Source organism: Oncorhynchus gorbuscha, linkage group LG20 (genome assembly GCF_021184085.1).
Source record: "Oncorhynchus gorbuscha isolate QuinsamMale2020 ecotype Even-year linkage group LG20, OgorEven_v1.0, whole genome shotgun sequence".
NCBI lineage: Eukaryota > Metazoa > Chordata > Actinopteri > Salmoniformes > Salmonidae > Oncorhynchus > Oncorhynchus gorbuscha.
In genome coordinates this window covers 45,495,012-45,517,947 of record NC_060192.1, presented here as the reverse complement: position 1 = coordinate 45,517,947, position 22,936 = coordinate 45,495,012, and the positions used below count along the sequence as shown (strand labels likewise).

The following is a 22,936-nucleotide window of genomic DNA, read 5'->3' as shown; positions in this document are numbered from 1 at the left end:
CAGGTATATACTGTAGGTGACAGGTACATACTGTAGGTGACAGGTACATACTGTAGGTGACAGGTATATACTGTAGGTGACAGGTACATACTGTAGGTGACAGGTATAGACTGTAGGTGACAGGTATAGACTGTAGGTGACAGGTACAGGTATAGACTGTAGGTGACAGGTATAGACTGTAGGTGACAGGTATAGACTGTAGGTGACAGGTATAGACTGTAGCTGACAGGTATATACTGTAGGTGACCGGTACATACTGTAGGTGACAGGTATAGACTGTAGGTGACAGGTATAGACTGTAGGTGACAGGTATAGACTGTAGGTGACAGGTATATACTGTAGGTGACAGGTACAGACTGTAGGTGACAGGTACAGGTATAGACTGTAAGTAACAGGTACAGGTATATACTGTAGGTGACAGGTACAGGTATATACTGTAGGTGACAGGTACAGGTATAGACTGTAAGTAACAGGTACAGGTATATACTGTAGGTGACAGGTACAGGTATAGACTGTCTATCCAAGTCTATGGTAATAAATGTACAAATAAAATCCATATTTCAGGGGTTAGAGGTCAGTACCTCCAGGATGGCTCGGAGCATGCTGGTGGTTAGGCCCTCCCCCTCCCTCTTCACCAGGCAGCTGCTGATTGGCTGCAGAGAGCCCTGGAGAAGACACACACCCTTTTGACGCTCCGCCTCCTTACACACCAACACACTCTCCCCTAGATGAGGTAAAGGGACGAGGGGGAATGGGGGTAGAGGGAGAGTCGGGGGCAGGGGGGAGAAAGGGGGTGAGGTACTAAACGATATCATAACCGCCATCGATAAAAGACAGTACTGTGCAGCCGTCTTCATCGACCTGGCCAAGGCTTTCGACTCTGTCAATCACCATATTCTTATCGGCAGACTCAGTAGCCTCGGTTTCTCAAATGCCTGCCTCGCCAGGTTCACCAATTACTTTGCAGACAGAGTTCAGTGTGTCAAATCGGAGGGCATGCTGTCCGGTCCTCTGGCAGTCTCTATGGGGGTGCCACAGGGTTCAATCCCCGGTCCGACTCTTTTCTCTGTATATATCAATGATGTTGCTCTTGCTGCGGGCGATTCCCTGATCCACCTCTACGCAGACGACACCATTCTATATACTTCCGGCCCGTCCTTGGACACTGTGCTATCTAACCTCCAAACAAGCTTCAATGCCATACAACACTCCTTCCGGGGCATCCAACTGCTCTTAAACGTTAGTAAAACCAAATGCATGCTTTTCAACCGATCGCTGCCTGCACCCGCATGCCCGACTAGCATCACCACCCTGGATGGTTCCGACCTTGAATATGTGGACATCTATAAGTACCTAGGTGTCTGGCTAGACTGTAAACTCTCCTTCCAGACTCATATCAAACATCTCCAATCGAAAATCAAATCAAGAGTCGGCTTTCTATTCCGCAACAAAGCCTCCTTCACTCACGCCGCCAAACTTACCCTAGTAAAACTGACTATCCTACCGATCCTCGACTTCGGCAATGTCATCTACAAAATTGCTTCCAATACTCTACTCAGCAAACTGGATGCAGCACCTTACACCACCCACCACTGCGACTTGTATGCTCTAGTCGGCTGGCCCTCACCATCTTCAAACATCAGCTATCTGAGCAGCTAACCGATCGCTGCAGCTGTACATAGTCTATCGGTAAATAGCCCACACATTTTCACCTATCTCATCCCCATACTGTTTTTATTTATTTACTTTTCTGCTCTTTTGCACACCAATATTTCTACCTGTACATGACCATCTGATCATTTATCACTCCAGTGTTAATCTGCAAAATTGTAATTATTCACCTACCTCCTCATGCCTTTTGCACAATATATATAGACTCTCTTTTTTTCTACTGTGTTATTGACTTGTTAACTGTTTACTCCATGTGTAACTCTGTGTTGTCTGTTCATACTGCTATGCTTTATCTTGGCCAGGTCGCAGTTGCAAATGAGAATTTGTTCTCAACTAGCCTACCTGGTTAAATAAAGGTGAAATAAAAAAAATATTTAAAAAAGGAAGGGGGGTGCGAGAGGGAGACAGGGGGGGAACAGGTCCAGACATTTTCAATTGTCTTCCTGTCCTCCTCAGACACAGAGATGCATTCAATTACTGGGATTAAAATGTTCATTAAAATCGATTTAATTCTGTGTCCTCACCCCTCTCCCCCATCCCTTTCCCCGTCCTCACCCGGAGTGTCGACTGACATTGAAAATACATTGAGATGAATTCGTCTCAGTGTATGGACGCTATTTCTCTAAAATGGTGATATGTGTTAGTGTCTGCTGTGCTAATAAAGAAAACAAGATGGATGCCAGTACGGTGTGAATTAGTTACAGAAAATATATACAAACTCATTAATACATACGAATATTCATCCTCCCAGCAGACAAGGGAGACGCTGTTACTGTACACGACTACACTGTCTATGAGACCGAAGTTCCCAGGCAACTGTTACTGTACACGACTACACTGTCTATGAGACCGAAGTTCCCAGGCAACTGTTACTGTACACGACTACACTGTCTATGAGACCGAAGTTCCCAGGCAACTGTTACTGTACACGACTACACTGTCTATGAGACCGAAGTTCCCAGGCAACTGATTGATCAGACATTCTACAAGAGACTCACTACAAACCCCACAAAACAACTGTTGGCTGTAATAAACAGACTGTCACCAAGGGCACGCATAATGGTGACATCACCAAAAGAGAACACAGGTTATTGGTGCGTAAAAACAGCTCCAAACTGGGAATCTGCCATCCCAAAAATAATGTTTCATTATCTAAATCCCCAGATGGACAGGATGATCCTCTTTGTAATATCAGACCAGGTTTGGCAGAAGGCAGGAAGATATTTGCTCAAATCAAATTGTATTGGTCACATACACATATTTAGCAGATGTTATTGTGGGTGTAGTGAAATGCTTGTGTTCCTAGCTCCAACAGTGCAGTAGTATCTAACAATTCACAACGATACACACAAATTTCAAAATAAAATAATGGAATTAAGAAATATATAAACATTAGGATGAGCCATGTCGGGGTAGCATTGACTAAAATACAGTAGAATAAATACTGTAGACATATGAAATGTGTAAAGCAGTATGTAAGAATTATTAAAGTGACCAGTGTTCCAGCATTAAGGTGACCAGTATTAAGGTGACCAGTGTTCCAGTATTAAGGTGACCAGTGTTCCAGTATTAAGGTGACCAGTGTTCCAGCATTAATGTGACCAGTGTTCCAGTATTAAGGTGACCAGTGTTCCAGTATTAAGGTGTCCAGTGTTCCAGTATTAAGGTGACCAGTGTTCCAGCATTAACGTGACCAGTGTTCCAGCATTAAGGTGACCAGTGTTCCAGTATTAAGGTGACCAGTGTTCCAGTATTAAGGTGACCAGTGTTCCAGTGTTAAGGTGACCAGTGTTCCAGTGTTCCAGTGTTAAGGTGACCAGTGTTCCAGTGTTAAGGTGATCAGTGTTCCAGTGTTAAGGTGACCAGTGTTCCAGTATTAAGGTGACCAGTGTTCCAGTGTTAATGTGACCAGTGTTCCAGTGTTAAGGTGACCAGTGTTCCAGTATTAATGTGACCAGTGTTCCAGTGTTAAGGTGACCAGTATTAAGGTGACCAGTGTTCCAGTGTTAAGGTGACCAGTATTAATGTGACCAGTGTTCCAGTATTAAGGTGACCAGTGTTCCAGTATTAAGGTGACCAGTGTTCCAGTATTAAGGTGACCAGTGTTCCAGTATTAAGGTGACCAGTGTTCCAGTATTAAGGTGACCAGTGTTCCAGTGTTAAGGTGACCAGTGTTCCAGTGTTAATGTGACCAGTGTTCCAGTGTTAAGGTGACCAGTGTTCCAGTGTTAATGTGACCAGTGTTCCAGTGTTAAGGTGACCAGTGTTCCAGTATTAATGTGACCAGTGTTCCAGTGTTAAGGTGACCAGTATTAAGATGACCAGTGTTCCAGTGTTAAGGTGACCAGTGTTCCAGTATTAAGGTGACCAGTGTTCCAGTATTAAGGTATTAAGGTGACCAGTGTTCCAGCATTAATGTGACCAGTGTTCCAGCATTAAGGTGACCAGTGTTCCAGCATTAAGGTGACCAGTGTTCCAGTGACCGGTGTTCCAGCATTAAGGTGACCAGTGTTCCAGCGTTAAGGTGACCAGTGTTCCAGCGTTAAGGTGACCAGTGTTCCAGCGTTAAGGTGACCAGTGTTCCAGCGTTAAGGTGACCAGTGTTCCAGCATTAAGGTGACCAGTGTTCCAGCGTTAAGGTGACCAGTGTTCCAGCGTTAAGGTGACCAGTGTTCCAGCGTTAAGGTGACCAGTGTTCCAGCGTTAAGGTGACCAGTGTTCCAGCATTAAGGTGACCAGTGTTCCAGCATTAAGGTGACCAGTGTTCCAGCATTAAGGTGACCAGTGTTCCAGTATTAAGGTGACCAGTGTTCCAGTATTAAGGTGACTAGTGTTCCAGTATTAAGGTGACCAGTGTTCCAGTATTAAGGTGACCAGTGTTCCAGTATTAAGGTGACCAGTGTTCCAGCATTAAGGTGACCAGTGTTCCAGCATTAAGGTGACCAGTGTTCCAGTATTAAGGTGACCAGTGTTCCAGCATTAAGGTGATCAGTGTTTCAGTATTAAGGTGACCAGTGTTCCAGCATTAATGTGACCAGTGTTCCAGCATTAAGGTGACCAGTGTTCCAGCATTAAGGTGACCAGTGTTCCAGTATTAAGATGACCAGTGTTCCAGTATTAAGGTGACCAGTGTTCCAGTATTAAGGTGACCAGTGTTCCAGTATTAAGGTGACCAGTGTTCCAGTATTAAGGTAATAAGGTGACCAGTGTTCCATCATTAATGTGACCAGTGTTCCAGCATTAAGGTGACCATTGTTAAGGTGACCAGTGTTCCAGCATTAATGTGACCAGTGTTCCAGCATTAAGGTGACCAGTGTTCCAGTGTTAAGGTGACCAGTGTTCCAGCATTAATGTGACCAGTGTTCCAGCATTAAGGTAAACCAGATTTCCAGTATTAAGATGACCAGTGTTCCAGTATTAAGGTGACCAGTGTTCCAGCATTAAGGTGACCAGTGTTCCAGCATTAAGGTGACCAGTGTTCCAGCATTAAGGTGACCAGTGTTCCAGCATTAAGGTGACCAGTGTTCCAGCATTAAGGTGACCAGTGTTCCAGCGTTAAGGTGACCAGTGTTCCAGTGTTAAGGTGACCAGTGTTCCAGCATTAAGGTGACCAGTGTTCCAGCATTAAGGTGACCAGTGTTCCAGCATTAAGGTGACCAGTGTTCCAGCATTAAGGTGACCAGTGTTCCAGTATTAAGGTGACCAGTGTTCCAGTATTAAGGTGACCAGTGTTCTAGTATTAAGGTGACCAGTGTTCCAGTATTAAGGTGACCAGTGTTCCAGTATTAAGGTGACCAGTGTTCCAGCATTAAGGTGACCAGTGTTCCAGCATTAAGGTGACCAGTGTTCCAGCATTAAGGTGACCAGTGTTCCAGTATTAAGGTGACCAGTGTTCCAGTATTAAGGTGACCAGTGTTCCAGTATTAAGGTGACCAGTGTTCCAGTATTAAGGTGACCAGTGTTCCAGTATTAAGGTGACCACTGTTCCAGTATTAAGGTGACCAGTGTTCCAGCATTAAGGTGACCAGTGTTCCAGTATTAAGGTGACCAGTGTTCCAGTATTAAGGTAACCACTGTTCCAGTATTAAGGTGACCAGTGTTCCAGCATTAAGGTGACCAGTGTTAAGGTGACCAGTGTTCCAGCATTAAGGTGACCAGTGTTCCAGTATTAAGGTGACCAGTGTTCCAGCATTAAGGTGACCAGTGTTCCAGCATTAAGGTGACCAGTGTTCCAGCATTAAGGTGACCAGTGTTCCAGCATTAAGGTGACCAGTGTTCCAGCATTAAGGTTGACCAGTGGTCCAGCATTAAGGTTGACCAGTGGTCCAGCATTAAGGTGACCAGTGTTCCAGGATTAAGGTGACCAGTGTTCCAGTATTAAGGTGACCAGTATTCCCGTATTAAGGTGACCAGTGTTAAGGTGACCAGTGTTCCAGTATTAAGGTGACCAGTATTCCCGTATTAAGGTGACCAGTGTTAAGGTGACCAGTGTTCCAGTATTAAGGTGACCAGTGTTCCAGTATTAAGGTGACCAGTGTTCCAGCATTAAGGTGACCAGTGTTCCAGCATTAAGGTGACCAGTTTTCCAGCATTAAGGTGACCAGTGTTCCAGTATTAAGGTGACCAGTGTTCCAGTATTAAGGTGACCAGTGTTCCAGTATTAATTAATTGCGATAATTGAGAATTTCAATAAGCATTTCTCTACGGCTGGCCATGCCATTCCACCTGGCTATATCTATCCTGCCCTGCCTTTCTAAGGTCTTCGAAAGCAAAGTTAACAAACAGATCACCGACCATTTCAAATCCCCCAAATACCTTCTCCGTTAGGCAATCTGGTTTCAGAGCTGGTCATGGGTGCACCTCAGCCACGCTCAAGGTCCTAAACGATATCATAACCGCCATCGATAAGAGACAATACTGTGCAGCTGTATTCATCAACCTGGCTAAGGCTTCGACTCTGTCAATCACCACATTCTTATCGGCAGACTCAATAGCCTTGGTTTCTCAAATGCCTGCCTCGCCTGGTTCACCAACTACTTGTCTGACAGAGTTCAGTGTGTCAAATCGGAGGGCCTGTTGTCCGGACCTCTGGCAGTCTCTATGGGGGTGCCACAGGGTTCAATTCTCAGACCGACTCTCTTCTCTGTATACATCAATGATGTTGCTCTTGCTGCTGGTGATTGTCTGATCCACCTCTACGCAGACGACACCATTCTGTATACCTCTGGCCCTTCTTTGGACACTGTGTTAACTAACCACAAGATGAGCTTCAATGCCATACAACTCTCCTTCCGTGGCCTCAAACTGCTCTTAAATACAAGCAAAACTAAATGCATGCTCTTCAACCGATCGCTGCCCACACCTACCCACCCGTCCAGCATCACTACTCTGGACGGTTCTGACTTAGAGTATGTGGACAACTACAAATACCTAGGTGTCTGGTTAGACTGTAAACTCTCCTTCCAGACTCACATTAAGCATCTCCAATCCAAAATCAAATCTAGAATTGGCTTCTTATTCCGCAACAAAGCATTCTTCACTCATGCCTCCAAACATACCCTTGTAAAACTGACCATCCTACCAATCCACGACTTTGTGCGATGTCATTTACAAAATAGCCCCCAACCCCAACACACTACTCAACAAATTGGATGCAGTCTATCACAGTGCCATCTATACTACCCACCACTGTGTCCATATTCGTCGCTAAACACACTGGCACTGCGACCTGTACGCACTTGTTGGCTGGCCCTCGCTACACACTCATTACACTTTATTCCATGTGTGGAAGGAATGCTGGGTATTCACTCCAGCAGTTGTTGTTGAGGAAAACTCGTTCAAGGAATCAGACAGAATTCATCATGAATAAGGAATATGTTCATTTACAAATTACACCGTTTTTTTATATACACTGCTCAAAAAAATAAAGGGAACACTAAAATAACACATCCTCGATCTGAATGAATGAAACATTCTTATGAAATACTTTTTTCTTTACATAGTTGAATGTGCTGACAACAAAATCACACAAATCCTAGAGTGTGGAGTCACACTCAAAATTACGACTGTCCTGTCCTGGGCTCTACGACTGTCCTGTCATGGGCTCTACGACTGTCCTGTCCTGGGCTCCCCTCCTCCCCCTCAGTGTCGTCTCCCCTCCTCCCCCTCAGTGTCGACTCCCCTCCTCCCCCTCAGTGTCGACTCCCCTCCTCCCCCTCAGTGTCGACTCCTCTCCTCCCCTCAGTGTCGACTCCTCTCCTCACCCTCAGTGTCGACTCCTCTCCTCCCCCTCAGTGTCGTCTCCCATCCTCCCCCTCCTCAGTGTTGTCTCCCATCCTCCCCTCCTGACCCTCAGTGTCGTCTCCCATCCTCCCCATCAGTGTCGACTCCCGTCCTCCCCCTCAGTGTCGACTCCCATCCTCCCCCTCAGTGTCGACTCCCGTCCTCACCCTCAGTGTCGTCTCCCCCTCCTCCCCTCAGTGTCGTCTCCCATCCTCCCTCCTGACCCTCAGTGTCGTCTCCCATCCTTCCAATGGGGACCCCCAGTGTCCTCCCCCTCCTCCCCCTCAGTGTCGTCTCCCATCCTCCCAAGTGTCGACTCCCCTCCTCCCCTCAGTGTCGACTCCCGTCCTCCCCCTCCGTGTCGACTCCCGTCCTCCCCCTCCGTGTCGACTCCCGTCCTCCCCTCCGTGTCGACTCCCGTCCTCCCCCTCCGTGTCGACTCCCCTCCTCCCCCTCCGTGTCGACTCCCCTCCTCCCCCTCCGTGTCGACTCCCCTCCTCCCCCTCCGTGTCGACTCCCCTCCTCCCCCTCCGTGTCGACTCCCCTCCTCCCCCTCAGTGTCGACTCCCATCCTCACCCTCCTCACCCTCAGTGTCGACTCCCCTCCTCCCCCTCAGTGTCGACTCCCCTCCTCCCCTCAGTGTCGACTCCCTCCTCCCCCCCTCAGTGTCGACTCCCTCCTCCCCCTCAGTGTCGACTCCCCTCCTCCCCCTCAGTGTCGACTCCCCTCCCCCCCTCAGTGTCGACTCCACTCCTCCCCTCAGTGTCGACTCCCCTCCTCCCCCTCAGTGTCGTCTCCCATCCTCCCCCTCCTCCCCTCAGTGTCGACTCCCCTCCTCCCCCTCAGTGTCGACTCCCTCCTCCCCCTCCTCCCCCTCAGTGTCGACTCCCCCTCCCCAGTGTCGACTCCCTCCTCCCCCTCAGTGTCGACTCCCATCCTCCCCCTCCTCCCCCTCAGTGTCGACTCCCCTCCTCCCCCTCAGTGTCGACTCCCCTCCTCCCCCTCCTGACCCTCAGTGTCGTCTCCCATCCTCCCCCCTCCCCCCTCAGTGTCGACTCCCATCCTCCTCCCCCTCAGTGTCGACTCCCCTCCTCCCCCTCAGTGTCGACTCCCCTCCTCCCCCTCAGTGTCGACTCCCCTCCTCCCCCTCAGTGTCGACTCCCCTCCTCCCCCTCAGTGTCGACTCCCCTCCTCCCCCTCAGTGTCGTCTCCCCTCCTCCCCCTCAGTGTCGTCTCCCATCCTCCCCCTCCTCCCCCTCAGTGTCGACTCCCCTCCTCCCCCTGTGTCGACTCCCCTCCTCCCCCTCAGTGTCGACTCCCATTCTCCCCCTCCTGACCCTCAGTGTCGACTCCCATCCTCCCCCTCCTCCCCCTCAGTGTCGACTCCCATCCTCCCCCTCCTCCCCCTCAGTGTCGACTCCCATCCTCCCCCTCCGGACCCTCAGTGTCGACTCCCATCCTCCCCCTCCTCACCCTCAGTGTCGTCTCCCATCCTCCCCCTCCTCACCCTGTGTCGACTCCCATCCTCCCCTTCAGTGTCGACTCCCATCCTCCCCCTCCTCACCCTCAGTGTCGACTCCCATCCTCCCCCTCCTGACCCTCAGTGTCGACTCCCATCCTCCCCCTCCTCACCCTCAGTGTTGACTCCCATCCTCCCCCTCCTCACCCTCAGTGTCGACTCCCATCCTCCCCTCCTCACCCTCAGTGTCGACTCCCATCCTCCCCCTCCTCACCCTCAGTGTCGACTCCCCCTCAGTGTCGTGTCCCATCCTCCCCCTCAGTGTCAACTCCCATCCTCACCCTCAGTGTCGTCTCCCATCCTCCCCCTCCTCACCCTCAGTGTCGACTCCCATCCTCACCCTCAGTGTCGTCTCCCATCCTCCCCCTCCTCACCCTCAGTGTCGTCTCCCATCCTCCCCCTCCTCACCCTCAGTGTCGACTCCCATCCTCCCGGCGCGTCCGGCCATCTGTCTGTAGGTCAGGGGGTCGAGCAGACGGCCATTAAAGGTCGGAGTTCGTATGATAACCCTACGTGCAGGCAGGTTGACCCCCGATGACAAGGTTGAGGTCGCCGCCAACACTCTGACCACGCCCCCTCGGAATGCTCCCTCCAACACGTCTCGCTCATCAAACGTCAAACCTGCAGAGAGGAGTGTTAACATTAACATTAAAATGGTGTGTTTTGTCTGAGGTCTGTCTGTCTGCTGTCTGTCTGTCTGTGTGCTGTCTGTCTGTCTGTGTGCTGTCTGTGTGCTGTCTGTCTGTCTGTGTGAAGTCTGTCTGTCTGTGTGAAGTCTGTCTGTCTGTGTGCTGTCTGTCTGTCTGTGTGCTGTCTGTGTGCTGTCTGTCTGTCTGTGTGAAGTCTGTCTGTCTGTGTGAAGTCTGTCTGTCTGTCTGCTGTCTGTCTGTGTGCTGTCTGTCTGTCTGTCTGTGTGCTGTCTGTGTGCTGTCTGTGTGCTGTCTGTGTGCTGTCTGTGTGCTGTCTGTCTGTCTGTGTGCTGTCTGTCTGTCTGTGTGCTGTCTGTCTGTCTGTGTGAAGTCTGTCTGTCTGTGTGAAGTCTGTCTGTCTGTGTGAAGTCTGTCTGTCTGTGTGCTGTCTGTCTGTCTGTGTGCTGTCTGTCTGTGTGCTGTCTGTCTGTGTGCTGTCTGTCTGTGTGCTGTCTGTCTGTGTGCTGTCTGTCTGTGTGCTGTCTGTCTGTGTGCTGTCTGTCTGTGTGCTGTCTGTCTGTGTGCTGTCTGTCTGTGTGCTGTCTGTCTGTGTGAGGTCTGTCTGTGTGCTGTCTGTCTGTGTGCTGTCTGTCTGTGTGCTGTCTGTCTGTGTGCTGTCTGTCTGTGTGCTGTCTGTCTGTCTGTGTGTGTGCTGTCTGTCTGTGTGCTGTCTGTCTGTGTGCTGTCTGTCTGTGTGCTGTCTGTCTGTGTGCTGTCTGTCTGTGTGCTGTCTGTCTGTGTGCTGTCTGTCTGTGTGCTGTCTGTCTGTGTGCTGTCTGTCTGTGTGCTGTCTGTCTGTGTGCTGTCTGTCTGTCTGTGTGCTGTCTGTCTGTGTGAGGTCTGTCTGTGTGTACCAGCGTGGTGGAAGGCCACCCCCCAGGGCACGGTGCGTTGCAGGACTGGGTCTAAACCAGCCGGGGTGCGTCTGAGCTGGGCTAACACATCCACCACTCCCCCCTGGTCCAATGCCACAGCCTGGAGCGCTGAGCCACTGACCACTTGACCACCTGAGACGAGATAAATACATCTGTATCACATATAGTCCATAACTGAGCAGCCAATGGTCTTCTCTAAAACTCGCTAGACATTTCTATAATATGTATATCTGATAATAATACTGAAGCAATGAAACAGGACTCAGATTCTTTAGAAGGGTGTGTGTATATCCAGTACCAGTCAAAAGTCTGGACACACCTCATTCAAGGGTTTTACTCTATTTTCTACATTGTAGAATAATAGTGAAGACATCAAAACTATGAAATAACACATATGGAATCATGTAGTAACCAAAAAAAGTGTTAACCTCTGGCGTCTAACAAATCAAAATATATTTTATGTTTGAGATTCTTCAAAGTATCCACCCTTTGTCTTGATGACAGCTTTGAACACTCGTCTTGGCATATGTGTGTGTATGTGTGTTTGTACTTGTGAGGACCAGAAGTACAAGAATAGCAAACAAACTAAAATTCACAGCAGTGAGGAGATTTTCCTCACTTATAAAATGTCATTTTTAGGGGTTACAATTAGGATTATGGTTAGGGAAAATAGGATTTTGAATGGGAATCAATTGTTGGTCCCCAAAAAGTCCTGACAAGTATACTAATACCACACCGTGTGTGTGTGTGTGTGTGTGTGTGTGTGTGTGTGTGTGTGTGTGTGTGTGTGTGTGTGTGTGTGTGTGTGTGTGTGTGTGTGTGTGTGTGTGTGTGTGTGTGTGTGTGTGTGTGTGTGTGTGTGTGTGTGTGTGTGTGTGTGTGTGTGTGTGTGTGTGTGTGTGTGTGTGTGTGTGTGTGTGTGTGTGTGTGTGTACCTGTGTGTCTGAGGTTGTAGAACGCTCTAGCAATACTGTCAGACAGTTTCTCGCACCAGCTCTTGGAAGGACAGAACAGGAGGACAGAGTGACCCTCACTCACTGTCTCATAACATAGAGACAGTATGTGGTCCTCATCTCCCTACACGTACACGTACACGTACACACACACACACACACACACACACACACACACACACACACACACACACACACACACACACACACACACACACACACACACACACACACACACCATAATTAAAGGTCATCACACCGTGTCGATAATTCCTCTGATGTTATGTGGAGCACAAATGCTGATGCTCCAGATACTCAATTAGTCTAAAGGAGGTCAGTTTTATTGCTTCTTTAAGCAGGACAACAGTTTCCAGATGTGCTAACATAATTGCAAATGGGTTATCTTATGATCAATTAGCGTTTTTAAAATGATCAACTTTACATTAGCGAACACAACGTGCCATTGGAACACAGGAGTGATGGTTGCTGATAATGGGCCTCTGTACTCCTATGTAGATATTCCATTAGAAATCAGACGTTTCCAGCTACCATAGTCATTTACAACATTAACTATGTCTACATTGTATTACTGATCAATTTGATGTTATTTTAATGGACATAAAAATGTGCTTTTCTTTCAAAAACAAGAACATTTCTAAGTGACCCCAAACTTTTGTCTATATATAAAACGGTAATGTATAAATGAAATAAATAAACATCCTCTTTATCGAAGTTGAACTTAGGAATAAAGACCAGAACAGAACAGTAACTTGTTGTAGTTACTACAGTAGCAGCTCCTACCTTGACCGTGGTCAGGGGCTGGAAGGTTCGGACCAGAGAGAGGCTGGAGTCCTAGATGACAACAGTAACTTGTTGTAGTTACTACAGTAGCAGCTCCTACCTTGACCGTGGTCAGGGGCTGGAAGGTTCGGACCAGAGAGAGGCTGGAGTCGTAGATGCTGTTCCCCACCTTGAGCCTCTGCTTCAGCGGGACGGGTCTGTAGTCAGTCTGGTAAAGCTCCGCATCCAGCCACCCAGCCAGCAGGGACAGGTTTGGGAGGGTGGCACTCATACCCACGATTTGGATCCCTTCTGATAAGGAGCTAGAGACAGAGAGAGAGAGAGAGAGAGATAGAGATAGAGATAGAGATAGAGATAGAGATAGAGATAGAGAGAGAGACAGAGAGACAGAGAGACAGAGAGACAGAGAGACAGAGAGACAGAGAGACAGAGAGACAGAGAGACAGAGAGACAGAGAGACAGAGAGAGAGAGAGAGAGAGAGAGAGAGAGAGAGAGAGAGAGAGAGAGAGAGAGAGAGAGAGAGAGATAGAGAGATAGAGAGATAGAGAGATAGAGAGATAGAGAGATAGAGAGATAGAGAGATAGAGAGATAGAGAGATAGAGAGATAGAGAGATAGAGAGAGAGAGAGAGAGAGATAGAGAGATAGAGAGATAGAGAGATAGAGAGAGAGAGAAAGAAAGAAAGAAAGAAAGAAAGAAAGAAAGAAAGAAAGAAAGAAAGAAAGAAAGAAAGAAAGAAAGAAAGAAAGAAAGAAAGAAAGAAAGAAAGAAAGAGAGAGAGAGAGAGAGAGAGAGAGATAGAGACAACATACTGAGCAAATGTCACCCTGCACACCCTAATTGACAAACAAACAAACCAAAACAAAGGCAAAGTCTTCTCATGCTTTGGCATGAGGGTCTGCTATACAAACTGATGGAAAGTGGTGTTGGGGGCACACACAAAACATACAACATTATAAAATCCATGTACACAAACACAAAGTGTGCAGTTAAAATTGGCAAAAAACACACACATTTCTTCACACAGGGCCGTGGGGTGAGACAGGGATGCAGGATAAGCCCTACCCTCTTCAACATATATATCAACGAATTGGTGAAGGCACGAGAACAGTTCACAGCACCTGGCCTCACCCTACTAGAATCTGAAGTTTAATTTCTACTGTTTGCTGATGATCTGGTGCTTCTGTCCCCAACCAAAGCAGCACCTAGATATTCTGCACAGATTCTGCCAGACCTGGGCCCTGACAGTAAATCTCAGTAAGATAAAAAATAATAGTGTTGCAAAAAAAGCTCCAGTCTCCAGGACCACAAATACAAATTCCATCTAGACACCGTTGCCCCCGAGCACACAAAAACTATACATAGTTTGGCCTAAAAAAAAGCTGTGAACGATCTGAGAGACAAGAGACTTCTATGCCATCAAAAGGAACATGAAATTCGACATACCAATTAGGATCTGGCTAAAAGTACTTGACTCAGTTATAGAACCCATTGCCCTTTATGGTTGTGAGGTCTTGGGTCCGCTCACCAACCAAGAATTCAAAAAATGTGACAAACACCAAATTGAAACTCTGCAAAAATATAATCGGTGTACAATGTAAAACACCAATCTGCAGAGCAGATTTAGGCCGATACCCACTAATTATCAAAATCCAGAAAAGAGCTGTTAAATTTTACAAAAAAACAGCGCAAACTAGAATGCTATTTGTCCCTAAACAGAGAGAGGACACAGTGACAGAATACCTGATCACTGCGACTGACCCAAACTTAAGGAAAGCTTTGACTATGTACAGACTCAGTGAGCATAGCCTTGCTATTGAGAAAGGCCTCCATAGGCAGACCTGGCTCTCAAGAGAAGACAGGCTATGTGTACACTGCCCACAAAATGAGGTGGAAACTGAGTTGCACTTCCTAACCTCCTGCCAAAGGTATGACCATATTAGAGACATATATTTCCCTTGTGACACAGACCCACAAATAATTGCCTACCACTGTTGTGTCATTGGCAAACTTAAGGATGGTGTTGGAGTCGTGCCTGGCCGTGCAGTCATGAGTGAACAGGGGCTACAGGAGGGGACTGAGCACGCACCCCTGAGGGGCACCTGTGTTGAGGATCAGCGTGGCGGATGTGTTGTTACCGACCCTTACCAACTGGGGGGCGGCCCAACAGGAAGTCCAGGATCCAGGTGCAGAGGGAGGTGTTTAGGTCCGTTCATTGTTTGAAAACTGAACATTTTACTACATACAATGGACATGTCTTACCTTGCTTCAAAGTAGCCAAAATCAGACCAAACAGGCAGACAATTATTATATAAAGACTTCTATATACAATTGAAACCAGTAGCCTATTATTTAATAAAGAGTTCTATATACCACTGAAAACAGTAGCCTATTATTTAAAAAAGACTTCTATATACCACTGAAAACAGTAGCCTATTTCTCTTCTGTTCTATTGGTTTTCATACCAACTTTCTTTCAATTGTCCAGATGCCAAAGGTACAATACCAGTCATAGTACCAACCCATCATAGTAGTTGATAATCTTAGTAGTTGATAATCCTAGTTATATTACCAACCCATCATAGTAGTTGATAATCTTAGTAGTTGATAATCTTAGTAGTTGATATTCCTAGTCATATTGAGTGTGAGTGAGTTTTCATAGAGAGAACAGAGGGACTTCTTCCACCTCACAGAACTTGAGAACTGAACAATATTCATGTTCTGGAGAATGTAAAACAGTCAGTGAAGTGGCCCACGACGAACTGGTCCGTTTGGTACAATTTGGTGACCTCATGACAGACAATACAACCACATTACCATAACCCTGCTTATACAAGAGTCTGTTTAGGCTTGTGAGGCTTGCATCTAATTGTTGTATAAAATGAATGAGTAAAGATGAAACTATTTGTGAAATGATGTAATGTGATTATAACCTGTTTAATGAAGGAAACTCCAATTCCCTTTGGAGTTTAACTAAATCATAGGCCCGCCCCCTGAGCACAGACATTGATCTGGCGTCGTGGGACAGCCCCTTTCTACTGTTACGAATATAACCCCCACCGTGGGAATTTATCTTCAGACCATGCTTACCTCAATTACGAGAGGGCTAAGGTTTGAGTAGAGACCAGCTTACCTCAATAACCACGAGAGGGCTAAGGTTTGAGCCCATTGCTGAATTCTTAACCATACCACGTGGTTAACTCAGACTATCAAACCTACAGAAAAAGGACAAACCTTTGATGCTAATTACTAGTCTGCGGCTAGGAATTCGGTATCATTGAACGCGAAGACCGACAACCACCGAAACATCTATTCTGAAACAACATTGCTGGATGTTACTCTGAACTATCCATTCTAACCACAGCAGAGAGAGAGATAGGGCAGACAAACTTTCCAACAGAGATCAGGACGACACACTGAGCGTAAATATATATATTGATTGCAATTGTTCCCGAATGAGTGAGCGTTCATGTGCAAAGGATTAGCATTTCCATTGTTATAATTATCAACCTTGTAGTGTCTCATCTCAGTCGACCCCCACATCCCTTTTGTACATCAAGCCGCTATGCCGGTTATTAGGGCACTAGGGCACATCCTCCATCATTTCCTTGTAACTATATCTACTGTTTGTTTGTGCATTTCTGTGATTTAGTTAGTTAGTAAATAAACGATTTAAGATGGATGACTCATAGTGAAGACTGGGTTCATGCAGATAACCAACAATTTACGGCGTTTGGAATGAGACTAACGTGAGGTCAAGAATAATTCATCATTATTAGAAGACTAATTCATCAGATATTAAAACATCTGAAGAGTTATATTAGGAAAATTATAACTTTGTAATCTGAATATTTTCCTTGGTGCCCCGACTTCCTAGTTAATTACATCTTCCTGATTAGTTAATCACATGATAATAATTACAGAAAAATGCCAAAGACACGACATTTTCTAACAGAGATATTCCTCTGACACATAAGGACCTGCTCTCATCAGGTGTGCTGTTTAGTATGGTGTTTTCCCAAGAATTGCTTTTTGGCAAATGTTTAAAAATGACTTTTTATTGGCTGCTTCATTACAGGTGTTGCAAATTCTGTTAAAATGAATAACCATAAACTAAATGTTCTGTTTAGATGAATTACCCTAACCTAAATGTTGTGGTGAATTACCCTAATCTATATGTTGTGGTGAATTACCCTAATCTATATGTTGTGGTGAATATGAATTACCCTAATCTATATGTTGTGGTGAATTACCCTAACCTAAATGTTGTGGTGAATTACCCTAATCTATATGTTGTGGTGAATTACCCTAACCTAAATGTTGTGGTGAATTACCCTAATCTATATGTTGTGGTGAATATGAATTACCCTAATCTATATGTTGTGGTGAATTACCCTAACCTAAATGTTGTGGTGAATTACCCTAATCTAAATGTTGTGGTGAATTACCCAAATCTATATGTTATGGTGAATATGAATTACCCTAATCTATATGTTGTGGTGAATATGAATTACCCTAATCTATATGTTGTGGTGAATTACCCTAATCTATATGTTGTGGTGAATTACCCTAATCTATATGTTGTGGTGAATTACCCTAATCTAAATGTTGTGGTGAATTACCCTAATCTAAATGTTGTGGTGAATTACCCTAATCTATATGTTGTGGTGAATTACCCTAATCTATATGTTGTGGTGAATATGAATTACCATAATCTAAATGTTGTGGTGAATTACCCTAATCTATATGTTGTGGTGAATTACCCTAATCTATATGTTGTGGTGAATTACCCTAATCTATATGTTGTGGTGAATATGAATTACCCTAATCTAAATGTTGTGGTGAATTACCCTAATCTATATGTTGTGGTGAATTACCCTAATCTATATGTTGTGGTGAATATGAATTACCCTAATCTATATGTTGTGGTGAATTACCCTAATCTATATGTTGTGGTGAATATGAATTACCCTAATCTATATGTTGTGGTGAATTACCCTAATCTAAATGTTGTGGTGAATTACCCTAATCTAAATGTTGTGGTGAATTACCCTAACCTAAATGTTGTGGTGAATTACCCTAATCTAAATGTTGTGGTGAATTACCCTAATCTAAATGTTGTGGTGAATTACCGTAATCTAAATGTTGTGGTGAATTACCCTAATCTAAATGTTGTGGTGAATATGAATTACCCTAATCTATATGTTGTGGTGAATTACCCTAATCTATATGTTGTGGTGAATTACCCTAAACTATATGTTGTGGTGAATATGAATTACCCTAATCTATATGTTGTGGTGAATTACCCTAATCTATATGTTGTGGTGAATTACCCTAATCTATATGTTGTGGTGAATATGAATTACCCTAATCTAAATGTTGTGGTGAATTACCCTAATCTATATGTTGTGGTGAATTACCCTAATCTATATGTTGTGGTGAATATGAATTACCCTAATCTATATGTTGTGGCGAATTACCCTAATCTATATGTTGTGGTGAATTACCCTAATCTATATGTTGTGGTGAATTACCCTAATCTATATGTTGTGGTGAATTACCCTAATCTATATGTTGTGGTGAATTACCCTAATCTATATGTTGTGGTGAATTACCCTAATCTATATGTTGTGGTGAATTACCCTAATCTATATGTTGTGGTGAATTACCCTAACCTAAATGTTGTGGTGAATATGAATTACCCTAATCTAAATGTTGTGGTGAATATGAATTACCCTAATCTATATGTTGTGGTGAATTACCCTAACCTAAATGTTGTGGTGAATATGAATTACCCTAATCTAAATGTTGTGGTGAATATGAATTACCCTAATCTAAATGTTGTGGTGAATATGAATTACCCTAATCTAAATGTTGTGGTGAATTACCCTAATCTAAATGTTGTGGTGAATTACCCTAATCTAAATGTTGTGGTGAATTACCCTAACCTAAATGTTGTGGTGAATTACCCTAATCTAAATGTTGTAGTGAATTACCCTAATCTAAATGTTGTGGTGAATTACCCTAATCTAAATGTTGTGGTGAATTACCCTAATCTATATGTTGTGGTGAATTACCCTAATCTAAATGTTGTGGTGAATTACCCTAATCTATATGTTGTGGTGAATATGAATTACCCTAATCTATATGTTGTGGTGAATTACCCTAATCTATATGTTGTGGTGAATTACCCTAATCTATATGTTGTGGTGAATTACCCTAATCTATATGTTGTGGTGAATTACCCTAATCTAAATGTTGTGGTGAATTACCCTAATCTAAATGTTGTGGTGAATTACCCTAATCTAAATGTTGTGGTGAATTACCCTAATCTATATGTTGTGGTGAATTACCCTAATCTATATGTTGTGGTGAATTACCCTAATCTATATGTTGTGGTGAATTACCCTAATCTAAATGTTGTGGTGAATTACCCTAATCTAAATGTGCTACTTCTGGTTTCACCGTAACATGTTGGAATGTATATTCAAACCGTTCAACATGTTCTCTGCAAACTGAAGCCTTGTTGAACACACTTACAGAGATGCCCCCCCCCCCCCCAGACATACCTGTTGTTGGTGTTGTGTTTGAGGGCGATGTATCAGACCCCCCCAGACATACCTGTTGTTGGTGTTGTGTTTGAGGGCGATGTATCAGACCCCCCCAGACATACCTGTTGTTGGTGTTGTGTTTGAGGGTGAAGTATCAGACCCCCCCCAGACATACCTGTTGTTGGTGTTGTGTTTGAGGGCGATGTATCAGACCCCCCCAGACATACCTGTTGTTGGTGTTGTGTTTGAGGGCGATGTATCAGACCCCCAGACATACCTGTTGTTGGTGTTGTGTTTGAGGGCGATGTATCAGACCCCCCCTACATACCTGTTGTTGGTGTTGTGTTTGAGGGTGAAGTATCAGACCCCCCCAGACATACCTGTTGTTGGTGTTGTGTTTGAGGGTGAAGTATCAGACCCCCCCAGACATACCTGTTGTTGGTGTTGTGTTTGAGGGTGAAGTATCAGACCCCCAGACATACCTGTTGTTGGTGTTGTGTTTGAGGGTGATGTATCAGACCCCCCTCCAGACATACCTGTTGTTGGTGTTGTGTTTGAGGGTGAAGTATCAGACCCCCCAGACATACCTGTTGTTGGTGTTGTGTTTGAGGGTGATGTATCAGACCCCCCTCCAGACATACCTGTTGTTGGTGTTGTGTTTGAGGGTGAAGTATCAGACCCCCTCAGACATACCTGTTGTTGGTGTTGTGTTTGAGGGTGAAGTATCAGACCCCCAGACATACCTGTTGTTGGTGTTGTGTTTGAGGGTGATGTATCAGACCCCCTCCAGACATACCTGTTGTTGGTGTTGTGTTTGAGGGTGATGTATCAGACCCCCCTCCAGACATACCTGTTGTTGGTGTTGTGTTTGAGGGTGAAGTATCAGACCCCCAGACATACCTGTTGTTGGTGTTGTGTTTGAGGGTGAAGTATCAGACCCCCCAGACATACCTGTTGTTGGTGTTGTGTTTGAGGGTGATGTATCAGACTACCCCACCTACAGACATACCTGTTGTTGGTGTTGTGTTTGAGGGTGATGTATCAGACCCCCTCCAGACATACCTGTTGTTGGTGTTGTGTTTGAGGGTGATGTATCAGACCCCCTCCAGACATACCTGTTGTTGGTGTTGTGTTTGAGGGCGATGTATCGTATCTTGGTGAGCAGTAGTTCCAGCAGGTATCCTCTACCAGAGTCTCCTACCATGTGAAGCTCATCCACAACCACCACACCTACACACAGCGGATTAGATTATTACACTACCACACCTACACACAGCGGATTAGATTATTACACTACCACACCTACACACAGCGGATTAGATTATTACACTACCACACACAGCGGATTAGATTATTACACTACCACACCTACACACAGCGGATTAGATTATTACACTACCACACACAGCGGATTAGATTATTACACTACCACACCTACACACAGCGGATTAGATTATTACACTACCACACCTACACACAGCGGATTAGATTATTACACTACCACACACAGCGGATTAGATTATTACACTACCACACACAGCGGATTAGATTATTACACTACCACACATACACACAGTGGATTAGATTATTACACTACCACACCTACACACAGCGGATTAGATTATTACACTACCACACCTACACACAGCGGATTAGATTATTACACTACCACACACAGCGGATTAGATTATTACACTACCACACACAGCGGATTAGATTATTACACTACCACACCTACACACAGTGGATTAGATTATTACACTACCACACCTACACACAGCAGATTAGATTATTACACTACCACACATACACACAGTGGATTAGTTTATTACACTACCACACACAGCAGATTAGATTATTACACTACCACACCTACACACAGCAGATTAGATTATTACACTACCACACCTACACACAGCAGATTAGATTATTACACTACCACACATACACACAGTGGATTAGATTATTACACTACCACACCTACACACAGCAGATTAGATTATTACACTACCACACCTACACACAGCAGATTAGATTATTACACTACCACACAGAGCAGATTAGATTATTACACTACCACACAGAGCAGATTAGATTATTACACTACCACACCTACACACATCAGATTAGATTATTACACTACCACACCTAGACACAGCAGATTAGATTAATACACTATAACAGCGGATTAGATTATTATACTACCACACCTACACACATCAGATTAGATTATTACACTACCACACCTACACACAGTGGATTAGATTATTACACTACCACACACAGCGGATTAGATTATTACACTACCACACCTACACACAGCAGATTAGATTATCACACTACAGTAGCAACATACTGTACATGTTTCAACATCAACACCTACCCAGTAGGTCCATGGAATCCTCCTCTATGAGTCTGTTGAGGAGGGAGTTGGCCTTCTCTATAGTACACACTGCTACGTCCAGACTACTGAAACCTCCTGGAGCAGCCCGGCCTCCCATGTAGCCCTCCACACACACCCCCGCTTCGGAGAACACACTCTGGACAGGACACACACACTGTCTCTGAGGACACACTCTGGACAGGACACACTGAGAACACACTCTGGACAGGACACACTCTGGACAGGACACACTCTGGACAGGACACACTCTGGACAGGACACACTCTGGACAGGACACACTCTGGACAGGACACACTCTGGACAGGACACACTCTGGACAGGACACACTCTGGACAGGACACACTCTGGACAGGACACACTCTGGACAGGACACACTCTGGAGAGGACACACTGAGGACACACTCTGGACAGGACACACTCTGGACAGGACACACTCTGGACAGGACACACTCTGGACAGGACACACTCTGGACAGGACACACTCTGGACAGGACACACTCTGGACAGGACACACTCTGGACAGGACACACTCTGGACAGGACACACTCTGGACAGGACACACTCTGGACAGGACACACTCTGGACAGGACACACTCTGGACAGGACACACTCTGGACAGGACACACTCTGGACAGGACACACTCTGGACAGGACACACTCTGGACAGGACACACTCTGGACAGGACACACTCTGGACAGGACACACTCTGGACAGGACACACTCTGGACAGGACACACTCTGGACAGGACACACTCTGGACAGGACACACTCTGGACAGGACACACTCTGGACAGGACACACTCTGGACAGGACACACTCTGGACAGGACACACTCTGGACAGGACACACTCTGGACAGGACACACTCTGGACAGGACACACTCTGGACAGGACACACTCTGGACAGGACACACTCTGGACAGGACACACTCTGGACAGGACACACTCTGGATAGGACACACTCTGGATAGGACACACTCTGGATAGGACACACTCTGGATAGGACACACTCTGGACAGGACACACTGAGAACACACACCGTCTAAAGGGAAGGGGTGAAAATACTTCCCGATTGTATGTCATGTTTTTATATAGTTTAGAAAATGTATTCAAAACGAAATACAGAAATATCTCATTTACATAAGTATTCACACTCCTGAGTCAATACATGTTAGAATCACCTGTGGCAG

At 45.4% G+C, this 22,936-nt stretch overlaps 1 protein-coding gene across 1 annotated transcript in view; it reads right to left on the bottom strand.

Annotated features, from left to right (window-relative positions):
* Positions 1 to 22,936, bottom strand: part of LOC124006928 (DNA polymerase theta-like) — a 35,517-nt gene that overhangs the window by 7,212 nt on the left and 5,369 nt on the right. Inside the window, exons 4-10 of the mRNA XM_046317116.1 lie at positions 21,726 to 21,882; positions 20,458 to 20,572; positions 12,892 to 13,093; positions 11,973 to 12,114; positions 11,017 to 11,169; positions 9,882 to 10,094; positions 582 to 724 (exon numbers count right to left, since the gene is read on the bottom strand). Of these exons, the coding sequence (XP_046173072.1) occupies positions 582 to 724; positions 9,882 to 10,094; positions 11,017 to 11,169; positions 11,973 to 12,114; positions 12,892 to 13,093; positions 20,458 to 20,572; positions 21,726 to 21,882 (1,125 nt within the window). The remainder of the gene's footprint in view (positions 1 to 581; positions 725 to 9,881; positions 10,095 to 11,016; positions 11,170 to 11,972; positions 12,115 to 12,891; positions 13,094 to 20,457; positions 20,573 to 21,725; positions 21,883 to 22,936) is intronic.